Source organism: Candoia aspera, chromosome 4 (assembly GCF_035149785.1).
Source record: "Candoia aspera isolate rCanAsp1 chromosome 4, rCanAsp1.hap2, whole genome shotgun sequence".
In the NCBI taxonomy this organism is placed as follows: Eukaryota; Metazoa; Chordata; class Lepidosauria; order Squamata; family Boidae; genus Candoia; species Candoia aspera.
This window is the reverse complement of record NC_086156.1, coordinates 71,621,449-71,635,141: the sequence shown is the minus strand read 5'-3', so window position 1 is coordinate 71,635,141 and position 13,693 is coordinate 71,621,449. Positions and strand designations below refer to the sequence as shown.

The 13,693-nt window shown below is 42.9% G+C and overlaps 1 protein-coding gene across 1 annotated transcript; it reads right to left on the bottom strand.

Annotated features, from left to right (window-relative positions):
* Positions 1–3,927: 3,927 nt before the first annotated feature.
* LOC134496242 (membrane primary amine oxidase-like) lies at positions 3,928–6,441 on the bottom strand. Its single transcript, XM_063301977.1, has one exon. It carries the CDS (start codon positions 5,763–5,765, stop codon positions 4,101–4,103), a length of 1,665 nt encoding a protein of 554 aa, XP_063158047.1. The 5' UTR covers positions 5,766–6,441; the 3' UTR covers positions 3,928–4,100.
* Between the last annotated feature and the right edge of the window lie 7,252 nt (positions 6,442–13,693).

Sequence of the window (13,693 nt, the reverse complement as noted above, 5' to 3'; positions counted from 1 at the left end):
CGCAACCCGAGAGAATCATTCTACAGAGAGATTTACCTGATCAAGGGTCAGAACCAAGACTTGCTTACTCAGAAACTTGGTAAGCCTTACATCCTTAAAATGAATAGATATCATTAACTGTTTTTCAGTTCTTGGCATTCTAACTATTAGCCCTACTGCCAAAATATCAGTCCTGGTCCATTTTTGAGAATTTTTGAATCTCCCTCCAAAGAACCCTGCTTCCGAACTTGCTGGGAATTCTGAGAATTGAAGCCTCAGCATATCCCAAGGGTGCCATACTGGAGACCCCAACAGTAGACTAAGATAATCTTTGGGAACTTTGTCCATGTGCCTCCACCAACTATAGAGTTTTTGTCCTAGGCTATGTTCTCATTGAGTTGCTTAACCTTTTTCTTTCTTTTGCTCTTTAATCACTGGCCATTTCACCCAGCTAGGTGGCAGCACTGAGCTAACTTTTGCTGATCTCCAAAAACTAGTATTTGCATGGAAGACAACCAAGAAATACAAGGGCTGTAACCTAGACTAGGCAGTTGAAAAGTTATCCTGGACGAAGGCAATGAAAGTCACCTCTTACTGTTGCCAAGGATGGGTCCACGGGTCAGCAGGAACTGGGCTCAACTTGAAGGGGACTTCACCTATTAGACTGAATTTATCCTGCTGCAAGATCATTCTCATGGTGTCAGTGGTACTTTTTAGTATTGTTTAAACTTCCATAAATAGATAATGGAAGGGCTAAGAATTTTTTTTTAAATCTATATATTTATCATGGTTACTGATTTACTGGATTCAAGGGATAGGGCAGGAAGAAGAGACACAAGGCATCCACTGAAACTTTTAGAACCCATTACTGTTCTCTTTGAGTAGCTCTGTCCTTTTTCCTAAGAGGAGAAAGGAAGAAAAGAATCTAAAAGAGCAAGATGTCAAATTAACTTTATAAATCAGAGATTTTATTTAAGAATATATGTAAAAAAATCTCTGAAAAATAGTAATGGTGAATTCCTGGCTTCCCTATCAATTGTGGTCAAGATAAAAGTAAAATGGTTCAAAACATCTGGAAGATGCATTTAGGGTAAATGTTTAAGAACATAGAATTATGAGCAGTCTGTTTAGGGTGGATTGTCATTTGTTTATGTTTTAGGTACAGAATATCTTGCTGTGAAGGGAAAAGGGCTGGCCTTTTTAAACCACCCAGCCATTCAATCCTGATTACCAGGGCTGGAATTCAATAGATGATATTATGGAACCGACTAGATCCTCCTGCGAATCTGATGGCTGTTCAGCTAATATTTAAGTGCAAGTAAGCTTAACTGTAATCCTCTGCATGGTATTGCAATGGATAAAAATACGAAAGAGAAATTCGGAAGAATGGAATTGTTTTATAATGAGTCGGCAACATTTAAAAAGTTGCCTGTCTGCATTTTTTGTTGGAACATCAAAGTGAAAAAGTTAAGCTATCTCCCACTGTGAATAAGAATGGTATTGAGCAAGCAGGTAGCAACTTCAAAACAATGAGAGGGGAGGGGGAATGGTGAATGCAAGATGTCCGATGCCATGGTAAGAATGGACAGTATGTCCCCTCCTCAAAAAGTCATTGTGGACCCAACAATTCCAGACATCTGTCCAGTCTCCAACCTTCTCCTTTTAGGGAAGGGTTTTGAGAAGGTGGTTGGGCTGCAGCTTCTGGGCCCTGGAGTAAAGAGATTATCTGGTCCCCTTTCAGTTGGCTTTCAGACTAGGGCATAGCATGGTGACAGCATTGATCACACATGTGGATGACCTCTGAGATGGGAGGTCTACTATCTTGGTTCTTCTTGGTCTCAGTGGCTTTCAGTACCATCAGTACCATCAATCATACCATGGACTTTCTGGGCCACCTACTAGGATTAAGGGTGGAGGCACCATTCTACAATGGTTTTCCTCCTTGCTCTGTGGGTGGTTCCAGTTGATGTTGGGGAGAGACTGAGCACCGAGGCCCCTAACCTGTGAGATGCCTCAGGGCTTGATGCTCTTGCCACTTCTGTTTAACATTTAAATGAGGCTTTCTATCAGTTTGGGCCCAGGTACCATTAGTATGCTAATGATACCCAGTTGTATATCTCAATCCTGGGCTGTCCAAGTGATGCTATCAAGTCTTGTCCTAGTGTCTGGAGAGTATGGGGGTCTGGATAGGAAAGGACACACTCAGGCTCAATCCCAACAAAACTAAGTGTTTCTGAGCATTTAGACTGCCCAGCCCTGGAATTTTTCCATATTTAGTCCTAGATGGGATAGCCCTTCCACATTCAGGACTGGTATTCAATTTGAGGGTATTTCTTGGACTCGCAGCTCCTGCCTGAAGAGTACATGGCAGCTGTAGTCAGGAAGGCATTTGCAGAGACTCATCTTATATGCTAGTTGCACCTGGCCCTGGACCAGGGGCCCCTCCAGGCAATCATTCTCACCCTAGTCACCTTGCATGTGGACTATGACAGTGTAGTCTATATGGGGCTGCCCTTGAAGACTACTCAGAAGCTGCAGCTGGTCCAGAACGTGGCAGTGGAGGCAGAGATGGGCATGCCACAGTATGCCCACATAAAACTGCTATTCCATGAGCTGCACTGGCTGCCAGTTAGCTTTTGGCTGTAATTCAAGGTGATGGTCATTACCTATAAAGCCCTTTGTGGCATAGGTCCTGGCTATCTGAGGGGCTGCCTATCTCCAATGGTTTTTCTCCATCCTGCATCATCAAATAGAATGGGCACATTCCTGATCTTGTCAATTAAATGGGCCTTTTCTGGCACTGCACCTGACTTCTGGAACAGCATCCTCCCACAGATCTATATGATTTCCACCCTCAAAACATTCTACAAAGTCTTTGAAACCCTGCCTTTCCCCCCAGGTCTTGGTTAGGATGGATGACAAGGCTCTTTTAAATTCTCTATGTCATTAAATTCTATTGTATTTAATGTTGTATGCTGGTGAATTTGGGCAGCCTTCCAAAGGGAGGGAGGGAAAAAGTACTGTGCTTTTTAGTCCCTAGTGGCTGTTACTGTCATCATGGTGTGAAGGAGAACAACAGTGCCATCTCAAGATCCAGCCTGCTCTGTGGACAGAAGAACACATGATGAATGCCTAAACATCACATCTTTAGTATTTCTAAAACTGCTGTGATGTTTGTTGCTTCCAAAAAAAATAGAAGTTTTCTGTGCTTAAGAGCTTTCTGGCTGGAAGCACCCAGAGAGAGAGAGAAGCAACTTAAGCGACAACACTGAATCAGCAGTTTTTCCATTTTCTGCTTCTTTATTTATTTCAATTATTTATAACCTGCCTTTCAGGATAAATTCTCTCAAAGTGGCTTACAAGCAGTATAAACACTTGCAAATAAAAATACAAGGCAAATTTGTGAAAAGCAAGCAAAGTTCTAGTCTGCTTCTCACTGAACTGCTGTAATAGTTTGGGGGGGAAAGGGGGAGTGAAAATCCGGATGGGGAAGCCTCCTCTCTCTCCTGCAGGATGCCTTCCCAGAACTGGTTGTAATGGCCTAGTGGGGGATGGTGATATGGAACTTGGATCATCAGACTGAAGGGACATATGCCTTTTCACTCAGAAGGAAGCAAGAAGAAATTTTACCTGAGGGTCGCCAGATGGGGCTACATGTACAGTAAAACCAAAACGTTTGTACCCTCTGCTTATTGCAAAGAAGCTCAAAAGTAGGCCAGCTTCAGAAGACAGGGGCACTATCATCTGGAAACCAAATTGTAAATGATAGATAACTGGAGCCTCATAAAAGGAATATCTATCAAGAAGATATCACTTCTGAAAGCAGAGGGTCAAGGCGAGCTAGACGAGTCTTCTGGGATAGATTAGTGACAATACCCAGCAGAGCCCTGTTTCTGACTGCAATTACAAACAGTGCAAAGCTGGAACAGCTTATAAGATCTACTAATATAGGAGTCTGAAAAGGACAGTGAACTCAGTAATAGCCTACTGTGAGAGGATAAACGTAAATGAAGAGAGGCTGATACTCTTGGAATAACATTCTCTGTCTACACCCAGTAAGCTTAAATAGCACAAAGGACATATGTAATCCATCCAAACCTCTGTCAAAGATAAAGACCTATCTACAAGCTCTTACGGTATCCAACATAATGCACAGAACAAAAGTAGAATAGGATTTGGAATCCACTTGATTGAGACAGAAAATCTGCATACTTACCAGCAACATCTAGATCCAACTTGAAGCCAACAAAGTGGGTATGAATTGTTCCCAGAGTGTAGTCCCCAACTCTGTTTCCATAATCTAGGCCATCATTATAGAGATAAGATGAACTTATATAACCAGTGGCACGGACTTTGCTTTCAATCGCTCCATTTGGATAAAATACAAAGTCCCAGACATAGTCATAATTGCCAATGGTGGACACAGAGCGAAAGACCAGTGCTGTGCTTTGTAGCCCTCCATAATAGAGAGACTGAAGTTTGGAGAAGTGACGCCGAAATGGAACCCCCATGTCCTGTTCAAAAACACAGATAGCATCATGAATAATGACAGGTCTTTCTATTTCTGCTAAAAAGGTAATATCAAGATACGTAGCAGAATAAGGGCAGTCAAGCCCTCGCATAAGAGGAGATGAGTACTTTCCAATTCCAAAGCTCCCATCCATGTACCTAATAGACATCCCACCAGGGTTGCTGGAACCATAGATGGACATAGTATCCTGCACACTGAGCTCATACACAACCCTTTCATTTTTGAACCTAATGTCAAAGAGCTGTGGTCCTCTATGCAAAGCCATCCGGTAGGCAAAACTCCAGGATGAGGAGTGGACTTGGTTGTTTTTCACACTGTAACGTGGTCCAAAAGGCTCATAATTCAGGGGACCAAGGTTGGCAGGGTGCACCTTGGGCTTCATTGAGGAGAATCCCCCATCAGCTGGGACTCTGTTCACCTTTTCCACATGCATATGTCCCTCTGTGAATTCTCTCTCCAGGTGTGCCATGTCCCTGTAGTATTGGCCACCATAAAACACTTTCTTCACAATCCAGTGGGAGATATCCAGGCTACTGTGATCTATAAGCACTTCAAGCCCGACTGGGTGTAAAAAGTAGCCAGTTACATTCTGGTAGAGGATTAACCAAGTTGCACGATCCCCAGATTTCATTCCCTTTGGTGATGTAGCCATTGCCGCTAGGTTGGCCCCATCATAGTTCAGTACTTCACGCATGAAGCTTGGGGCTGTGGGGAACAATGTACTGTGCAGAAAGTGGGCCATCTGCTTGTGTTCAGCAATCAGTGAGGGCCTGCGATAATATGGTATTTGTCCTCCATACTTCTGTACTGTCACATCCCGGTGATACATTGGCTGTGGGAGGGGGCCCACCACATATTCAGTAATATTTGGATCTGGCTGATTTCCAAAATACACTATAGCCACAGCCTGCCTAGGTGGGCGGCTTCCTCCATGATCCAGAAATGACAAAGTCTCTGCTTTAGGGGGCAACTCCAAGTCAACAGAATAAATACAGTTATCAGAAGGCTTTGCACGAGAAGCATCTTCCAAAGTTGCTCCAAGGCTGGATTTCAAATACTGTACTACATGGACTATTTCCTCTTGTGATAGATCAGCAAAGAGCCAGCTCCATTCGCTATTCAGATGCTTGGGTAAAGCTTGAGACTGAGAAGCACAGCTGACATACTTTCCACCGCTAGTCAACAAAAAACAGACTAAAGCAAAAGCTGCTAGAAAGGCCAGAAGGAGCATGAAGAGAAGAGCTTTCGGATTCATCTTTGCAGCAGCAGAAACAGAGGAGCCTAGCAGTGGTGTTCCAGTTCCAAGCCACTCTCTGGAATTATAACTAGCTAGAATGAAAGGCAGCGAAGACAGACTAGAGGGAGGGAGAGACTTGAAAGGAGGGGCTTGCCAAAGGGCAGCAAAGGAGTATGACCCTCCTTTTCATGCTTGCAGAGATATGCTCATGCTGTGGCACAGACATCCCTGGGATACAGAAAACAGTGGTGAGTCATGGGATAAATCACAAACCACTTACTCCTGTTTGCTCCTTCAGTCCAGACAGCTTCCCAAGAAGCTGCAAAGCCCACTTGATATAGATACCAGCATGCCTGACAGGTTCAGCATGTTTTGGAAATCAAAAAAGCTGTCCCCCTCCCCAAAGTTACTTCTTTGGGCTAGCAGTGAACATTCATTAAAATTATTAAATCCAGCTACCCCTAGAAGAGGAGATTCAAGATGGCTACAGCAATCAAACACGTAAGATTGATGCAACAATGAATAAAATACTTTTAATATCCAAGCCACTCGCTTGTGAAGATGGCTCTTGATTCAATAATCAGAAGCAACAAATGACATTAACTCATAGAAAGAAGATGCAACATTTTTCTCCAAGTCATCCACATGCTAGAAGGGTAAATATTGCCACACCCTACTTTGCACAAGGAATGCTGAGCAAATTTGTCCTGAACCAGGGCAAAGCAGCAAAGTCATGACTTGGGAATTGTCTCGTCTGCCTCCACAGGGCTGCCAGATGGCTGGGTCCAAACCACACACATCCTTGGATATCCGCTGCTTTACCTTTCTGTGGATTAAGACAGGACCTGGTGTCAGGCTTCAGGAAATCCACAGGGCTATGAGGTTTGAAAGGTTCCCTCTCTCATATAGCATTTCCTTCTTTGAAAATGTTTAGGGCAAGGAGCACATCTTGACTGCCTTGAGACTGGAATCCCAACCCACCACAGCCAGAAGGCTTCGGAGTTTTATCCCTCTTTGTGCCTAGCTTGCTGAGGAAAGAAAAACACAAACACATGCAGGCAGGAGAGGCCCTTTGTGGGAATTTCCACTCCTGCTTCTAGCTTGCTGCTATTTGGTTTCCTGAAATTTACACAGTGAATAAGCTCTTTCTGTCTCCTTCCAGGGCAGACTGTTGTCCTTCTTAGCCGGCCCCAGGTGGCCTCTTTCTCTCTTGGACCATAGCTGCAATGCTTTCCTGAAGCCTGTGTGAACAACCTCTAGTCTTCACTCACATCAGCAGATCAAAGTTTACTGTCTCTGCTGCCTCCACTGTCTCACTTTTCACTGTTCAATTTTGAAGACTGTGCTTCTTCCGACTGTTTGCATGCACAGTAGAAAATGTGATCCAGGGTAGGGTGGAAGACACTTTTGACAGAAAGCAGATGTCTTTTGGGTCTGTTCTCTAACTGACAGCTTTACCCCACTCCTTCCTTGAAAGAGCTTAGAGGAGAAGGCAACTTTTAAGGAATCTTAAAAAGTAAGGTTAAATGTAATGTAACCATTCAAAATACAGTATTAAGAAGTATTTTTATTTCTTACCCAATCCTAACCCCTATGAAATTGTTAGTTTTATTGAGGGGGATGGGTTCACACAAATTCATTAGGAAGTCACTGTGCAATTTAAGAACTCCCAGGTTAAGGTGTTGGACTAGGTTGGGGAAACACTGGTTCAAATCCATCCTCAGCACAATGTTCGTTCAGAAGACCGTTTTGTGCACAGCCAGCTGCAGACTTCTCTGTTATCAACGAAAAGACCCACCTCTTTCCTGCATCGAGGCAGAAAAAAGCTAAACAAAATTGTTCTACTGCATTAAGGAATAGCATTAAATTGGAAATAGTTCAATTGCTGGAATTCTTGTAACCCTATTCCTTTCATCTCAATACAATTTGTTAAAGAAAACTGAGATTCTTGCTTGGAAATAATTTCTTTTGGTTTGAGGCAACTACCAAGGAGCTGACTCTCAGCCAGCTATTTTTTGCTGTCATGTTTTTAACGGTTTTAATTGTATATTTGGATGTTGTAAGCTGCCCAGAGTCTTTTGGAGAGGGTGACCATAATAAATTTAATGAATAATAATAATGAAAGCTCACTGGGTGACTTTGGGTCAATTGTGCTCTCTCAGCCCAACTTAAGCCACAGGGTTGTTATGGGAAAAATCAAAGGTGAGGTCTACATAGGCTGCCTTGATTTCCTGGGGAAAGATGGGACATGGACCTAAAATATGCCCTATGGTTAGTCCTTGGGTGACAATGGCAATTGGGACCGGGATTGCCATCACTAAGAGATGTGGTTGTAAAGCGGGACATCATGTGACTGCATAGCTTAGCAACAGCAATCCCAGCATTTCTGGTTGCTGTTATAACCCCAGGTTGTTAAACAGGAAGAGGCGGGAGTCCCAGACAAGGAACATGGGGGTGCCACAGGGGGGCGGGGAGATGGGGGTGCTGTGGGTGGCGCTATGGAGCACAGATGGGTAGTTGGAGGCCTTGGTGGGGCCAGAGGAGGCCTACCTGTATTACTTGATCAAATATGTGAGATTGTTTTAGGAATATAGGTAGTTTCAGAATAGGCTATTTTCACTTTTAATGAAAAAGTTGGGGCATGGTGGAGGTGGGTGGGTAAAGGTTACCAAGATATATAAGGAAATGTCCTGTCTGCTAAAGTGTTTCTATACTTCCTTTGGACCTCTGAGAAGTATCTGGCTGGCAACTGCTAGAGGCAGAATGTTTTTTATACACATGTCTTTATTATCAATCCCACCCACTTGTTTTGGTCCCGTTTTTTATGTGGAGGATTTGGTACATTAAACAGGGCAGGATGCAACTTTTGGCCAAAGATGGCCATCTCTGGCTTAAGTCATGTGGGGCTCAAACTGTTTGGTAAATGCCTTACGGGGGTGCTAGAGATTCCAGGCTTGGGATACCATATTCTTGAGGGACCTGAACCCTTTTCAATTGCTACATCTGGCCTAATTTGCAGCTGTGCAGCTGCAACAGTCAATTATTTGCTTTCTGAGCTCAGTTGCAGAAGACCTTTGTACACTCTGCAGTTTAGTAACTTTGCAAAGTAGGCAGACTTTGACCTGGCATGCTTTCACCACATCTTAACAGAACCAAAAGGCATATTATTTGGGCCTATCTTTTTGCAAATGTTATTGGCTATGGTAAATTATTCAGCAGTTGCGCATTCTGAGCTTCTGCAGGCCATTAAAAAAAAACAGGCTCCTGTTCTTGATGGGCTAAACAGGAAACCTTGAAAAAGTAAGAGAAGCCAAAGGAAGTAGCTTTATGGACCACAATGGCATCCTATAAATTTTTTCTGGTTTCATTCTAAAGTGCTATGGATTTTCTGTCTAACATAATGTTTTCTTTGTTCCTTTTCCATAGCCCTCGCTAAAATATTTTCAAGTTCTTGGGAAGCTTGATTTTTGAAACAGGAATAGGAGAAATAAAATAAGCAAGCCCATGCAAACGTGCTTGGTCTGCTCTGTATCTATAAAGATCGAAGGTATTTGGGCCAATCATATTCCACTTACAAATGGTTTTTAGATAAATTCCACATCTTTTTATATATCCATTAAAAATTATAATAAAGTGGTCTTCTTGATCGATGAAGTGGCTTGCAGATGGCCAATGTGCGCATGCTAAAATCTGAGAAGACAAAGGTAAGGAGGAAAGTGGCTGAGCAGAACTTGCACAACCTGTCATATTCCTTTTCTCTAGAACTAGCAGATGTACACTTCAGCAAAGGATCGTTACCTTGTCGTGGTGCTGGAGCTTGAGCACCTCAATGATGCCATGAGCTAAACCGTGAAGGGCCACCCAAGACGGGAAGGTCATGACAGAGAGGTCAGACTAAATGCGATCCCTGGGGAAGGTAATGGCAACCCACCCCAGTATTCTTGCCGTGAAAACTAAATGGATCAGTACAACCAGAGGTATGTCGGTATACCATCGGAAGATGAGACTCCCAGGTCGGAAGATGGTCAAAATGCTACTGGGGAGGAACAGAGGATGAGCTCAACTAGCCCCAGACGTGATGACGCAGCTAGCTCAAAGCCGAAAGGACGGCTAGCGGCCGACGGTGCTGGTGGTGAACGGCGAATCCGATGTTCTAAGGATCAACACACCATCGGAACCTGGAATGTAAGATCTATGAGCCAGGGCAAATTGGATGTGGTTATTGGTGAGATGTCAAGATTAAAGATAGACATTCTGGGCGTCAGTGAACTGAAATGGACTGGAATGGGCCACTTCACATCAAATGACCACCAGATCTACTACTGCGGACAAGAGGACCACAGAAGAAATGGAGTAGCCTTCATAATTAATAGTAAAGTGGCTAAAGCAGTGCTTGGATACAACCCAAAAAACGACAGAATGATCTCAATTCGAATTCAGGGCAAGCCATCTAACATCACAGTGATCCAAATATACGCTCCAACCACAAATGCTGAAGAAGCTGAAGTAGAGCAGTTCTATGAGGATCTGCAGCACCTACTGGACAACACGCCTAAAAGAGATGTTATTTTCATCACAGGAGACTGGAATGCTAAGGTGGGCAGTCAAATGACACCTCGAATTACAGGTAAGTATGGCCTGGGAGAACAAAACGAAGCAGGACACAGGCTGATAGAATTTTGCCAAGACAATTCACTCTGCATAACAAACACTCTCTTCCAACAACCTAAGAGATGGCTTTATACATGGACTTCACCAGATGGACAACACCGAAATCAGATTGATTACATCCTTTGCAGCCAAAGGTGGCGGACATCTGTACAGTCGGTAAAAACAAGGCCTGGAGCTGACTGTAGTTCAGATCACGAACTTCTTCTTGCACAATTTAGGATCAGACTAAAGAGATTAGGGAAGACCCACAGATCAGCTAGATATGAGCTCACTAATATTCCTAAAGAATATGAAGAATAGATTTAAGGGACTGGACTTAGTAGATAGGGTCCCGGAAGAACTCTGGACAGAAGTTGGCAGCATTGTTCAGGAGGCGGCAACAAAATACATCCCAAAGAAAGAGAAAACCAAGAAGGCAAAATGGCTGTCTGCTGAGACACTAGAAGTAGCCCAAGAAAGAAGGAAAGCAAAAGGCAACAGTGATAGGGGGAGATATGCCCAATTAAATGCAAAATTCCAGAGGTTAGCCAGAAGAGATAAGGAATTATTTTTAAACAAGCAATGCGCGGAAGTGGAAGAAGACAATAGAATAGGAAGGACAAGAGACCTCTTCCAGAAAATTAGAAACATTGGAGGTAAATTCCAGGCAAAAATGGGTATGATCAAAAACAAAGATGGCAAGGACCTAACAGAAGAAGAAGAGATCAAGAAAAGGTGGCAAGAATATACAGAAAACCTGTATAGGAAAGATAACAATATCGGGGATAGCTTTGACGGTGTGGTCGGTGAGCTAGAGCCAGACATCCTGAAGAGTGAGGTTGAGTGGGCCTTAAGAAGCATTGCTAATAACAAGGCAACAGGAGACGACGGCATCCCAGCTGAACTGTTCAAAATCTTGCAAGATGATGCTGTCAAGGTAATGCATGCTATATGCCAGCAAATTTGGAAAACACAAGAATGGCCATCAGACTGGAAAAAATCAACTTATATCCCCATACCAAAAAAGGGAAACACTAAAGAATGTTCAAACTATCGAACAGTGGCACTCATTTCACATGCCAGTAAGGTAATGCTCAAGATCCTGCAAGGTAGACTTCAGCAGTTCATGGAGCGAGAATTGCCAGATATACAAGCTGGGTTTAGAAAAGGCAGAGGAACTAGAGATCAAATTGCCAATATCCGCTGGATAATGGAAAAAGCCAGGGAGTTTCAGAAAAACATCTATTTCTGTTTTATTGACTATTCTAAAGCCTTTGACTGTGTGGACCATAACAAATTGTGGCAAGTTCTTAGTGGTATGGGGATACCAAGTCATCTTGTATGCCTCCTGAAGAATCTGTATAACGACCAAGTAGCAACAGTAAGAACAGACCACGGAACAACAGACTGGTTTAAGATTGGGAAAGGAGTATGGCAGGGCTGTATACTCTCACCCTACCTATTCAACTTGTATGCAGAACACATCATGCGACAAGCTGGCCTTGAGGAATCCAAGGCTGGAGTTAAAATCTCTGGAAGAAACATTAACAATCTCAGATATGCAGATGATACCACTTTGATGGCTGAAAGTGAAGAGGAACTGAGGAGCCTTATGATGGTGAAAGAAGAAAGTGCAAAAGCTGGTTTGCAGCTAAACCTCAAAAAAACCAAGATTATGGCAACCAGCTTGATTGATAACTGGCAAATAGAGGGAGAAAATGTAGAAGCAGTGAAAGACTTTGTATTCCTAGGTGCAAAGATTACTGCAGATGCTGACTGCAGTCAGGAAATCAGAAGACGCTTAATCCTTGGAAGAAGAGCAATGACAAATCTCGATAAAATAGTTAAGAGCAGAGACATCACACTGACAACAAAGGCCCGCATAGTTAAAGCAATGGTGTTCCCTGTAGTAACATATGGCTGCGAGAGCTGGACCATAAGGAAGGCTGAGCGAAGGAAGATCGATGCTTTTGAACTGTGGTGTTGGAGGAAAATTCTGAGAGTGCCTTGGACTGCAAGAAGATCCAACCAGTCCATCCTCCAGGAAATAAAGCCAGACTGCTCACTTGAGGGAATGATATTAAAGGCAAAACTGAAATACTTTGGCCACATAATGAGAAGACAGGACACCCTGGAGAAGATGCTGATGCTAGAGAGAGTGGAAGGCAAAAGGAAGAGGGGCCGACCAAGGGCAAGATGGATGGATGATATTCTAGAGGTGACGGACTCGTCCCTGGGGGAGCTGGGGGTGTTGACGACCGACAGGAAGCTCTGGCGTGGGCTGGTCCATGAAGTCACGAAGAGTCGGAAGCGACTAAACGAATAAACAACAAAAAGCAGATGTACAAAGCAAGCCATGTCAGCAGAAACATGCAAGTGTGCTTAAATAGAACTGGCACTCACCCATAGATTTCAAGACTCTTTCCCACATTATTTTGATTATTTTTAAAGCTCTGAATGCATATTGTGCCAATATGCCTCTACAGCTGAAGGAAAAAATTAGAAACAGGAAATGGATATGGGTTTACCTAATTATGGAGCTTTTACCACATGCAATTTGTTGTGCTTCAGAAGGATCGGAAACGTCCCCACCCAATTATTAAAATACTGTTATCTTCCAACTTCAGACAGATGGATAAGATGAAATTAAAAGCAATGTTCTTTACGATTCAGCAGCCATGTCAACTTCTCTATGATTAAGTCAGAGGCAGGAAAATCATTAGTTATCTTATTGAAATTATGTCAGTTAAAAGGGATAAAAGATCTACAATTACAGGAAGGAGGCCAAGTACTCCCTAGATGTGTTCATTTCAAAATAATCAAAGAACACTTCTTGAGAAAGAACATGTACAACCCTCCAGTAAAATAGGGGACAATGAAAACAATAATGGAAAAGCTACATCACCCAGACAACCTAAAAACAACCTGAAATTCAGAAGCTTTTTACCAAAATACTTGATAGCTGTGCTGACTACATGAAAAAGCCATTATAGACGGAGATTACATTCTGCAGAAAGTATGACCAGATTTACCCCAAAGGAGAGACCTGAATATTAAATGATCTCAACAAAAAGGAGTAAGTTAAAAAAGTGTAAAATACAAACAAAAATCCTGTGTAATGCCCAGCTTCCCTATGCTATCAACCTAGCTGAAACCATCCTGGAGGTGCCCTTTTCCCAAATAAACACATGCATGTATATGTGTGCATGTATCTGCCAGAAGTCAGACTCTTAAAAAAGGTAAAAAAGAAATTAATATTAACTGAATTAAGAGCTACTGCTTAAAGCTAGTTGTTT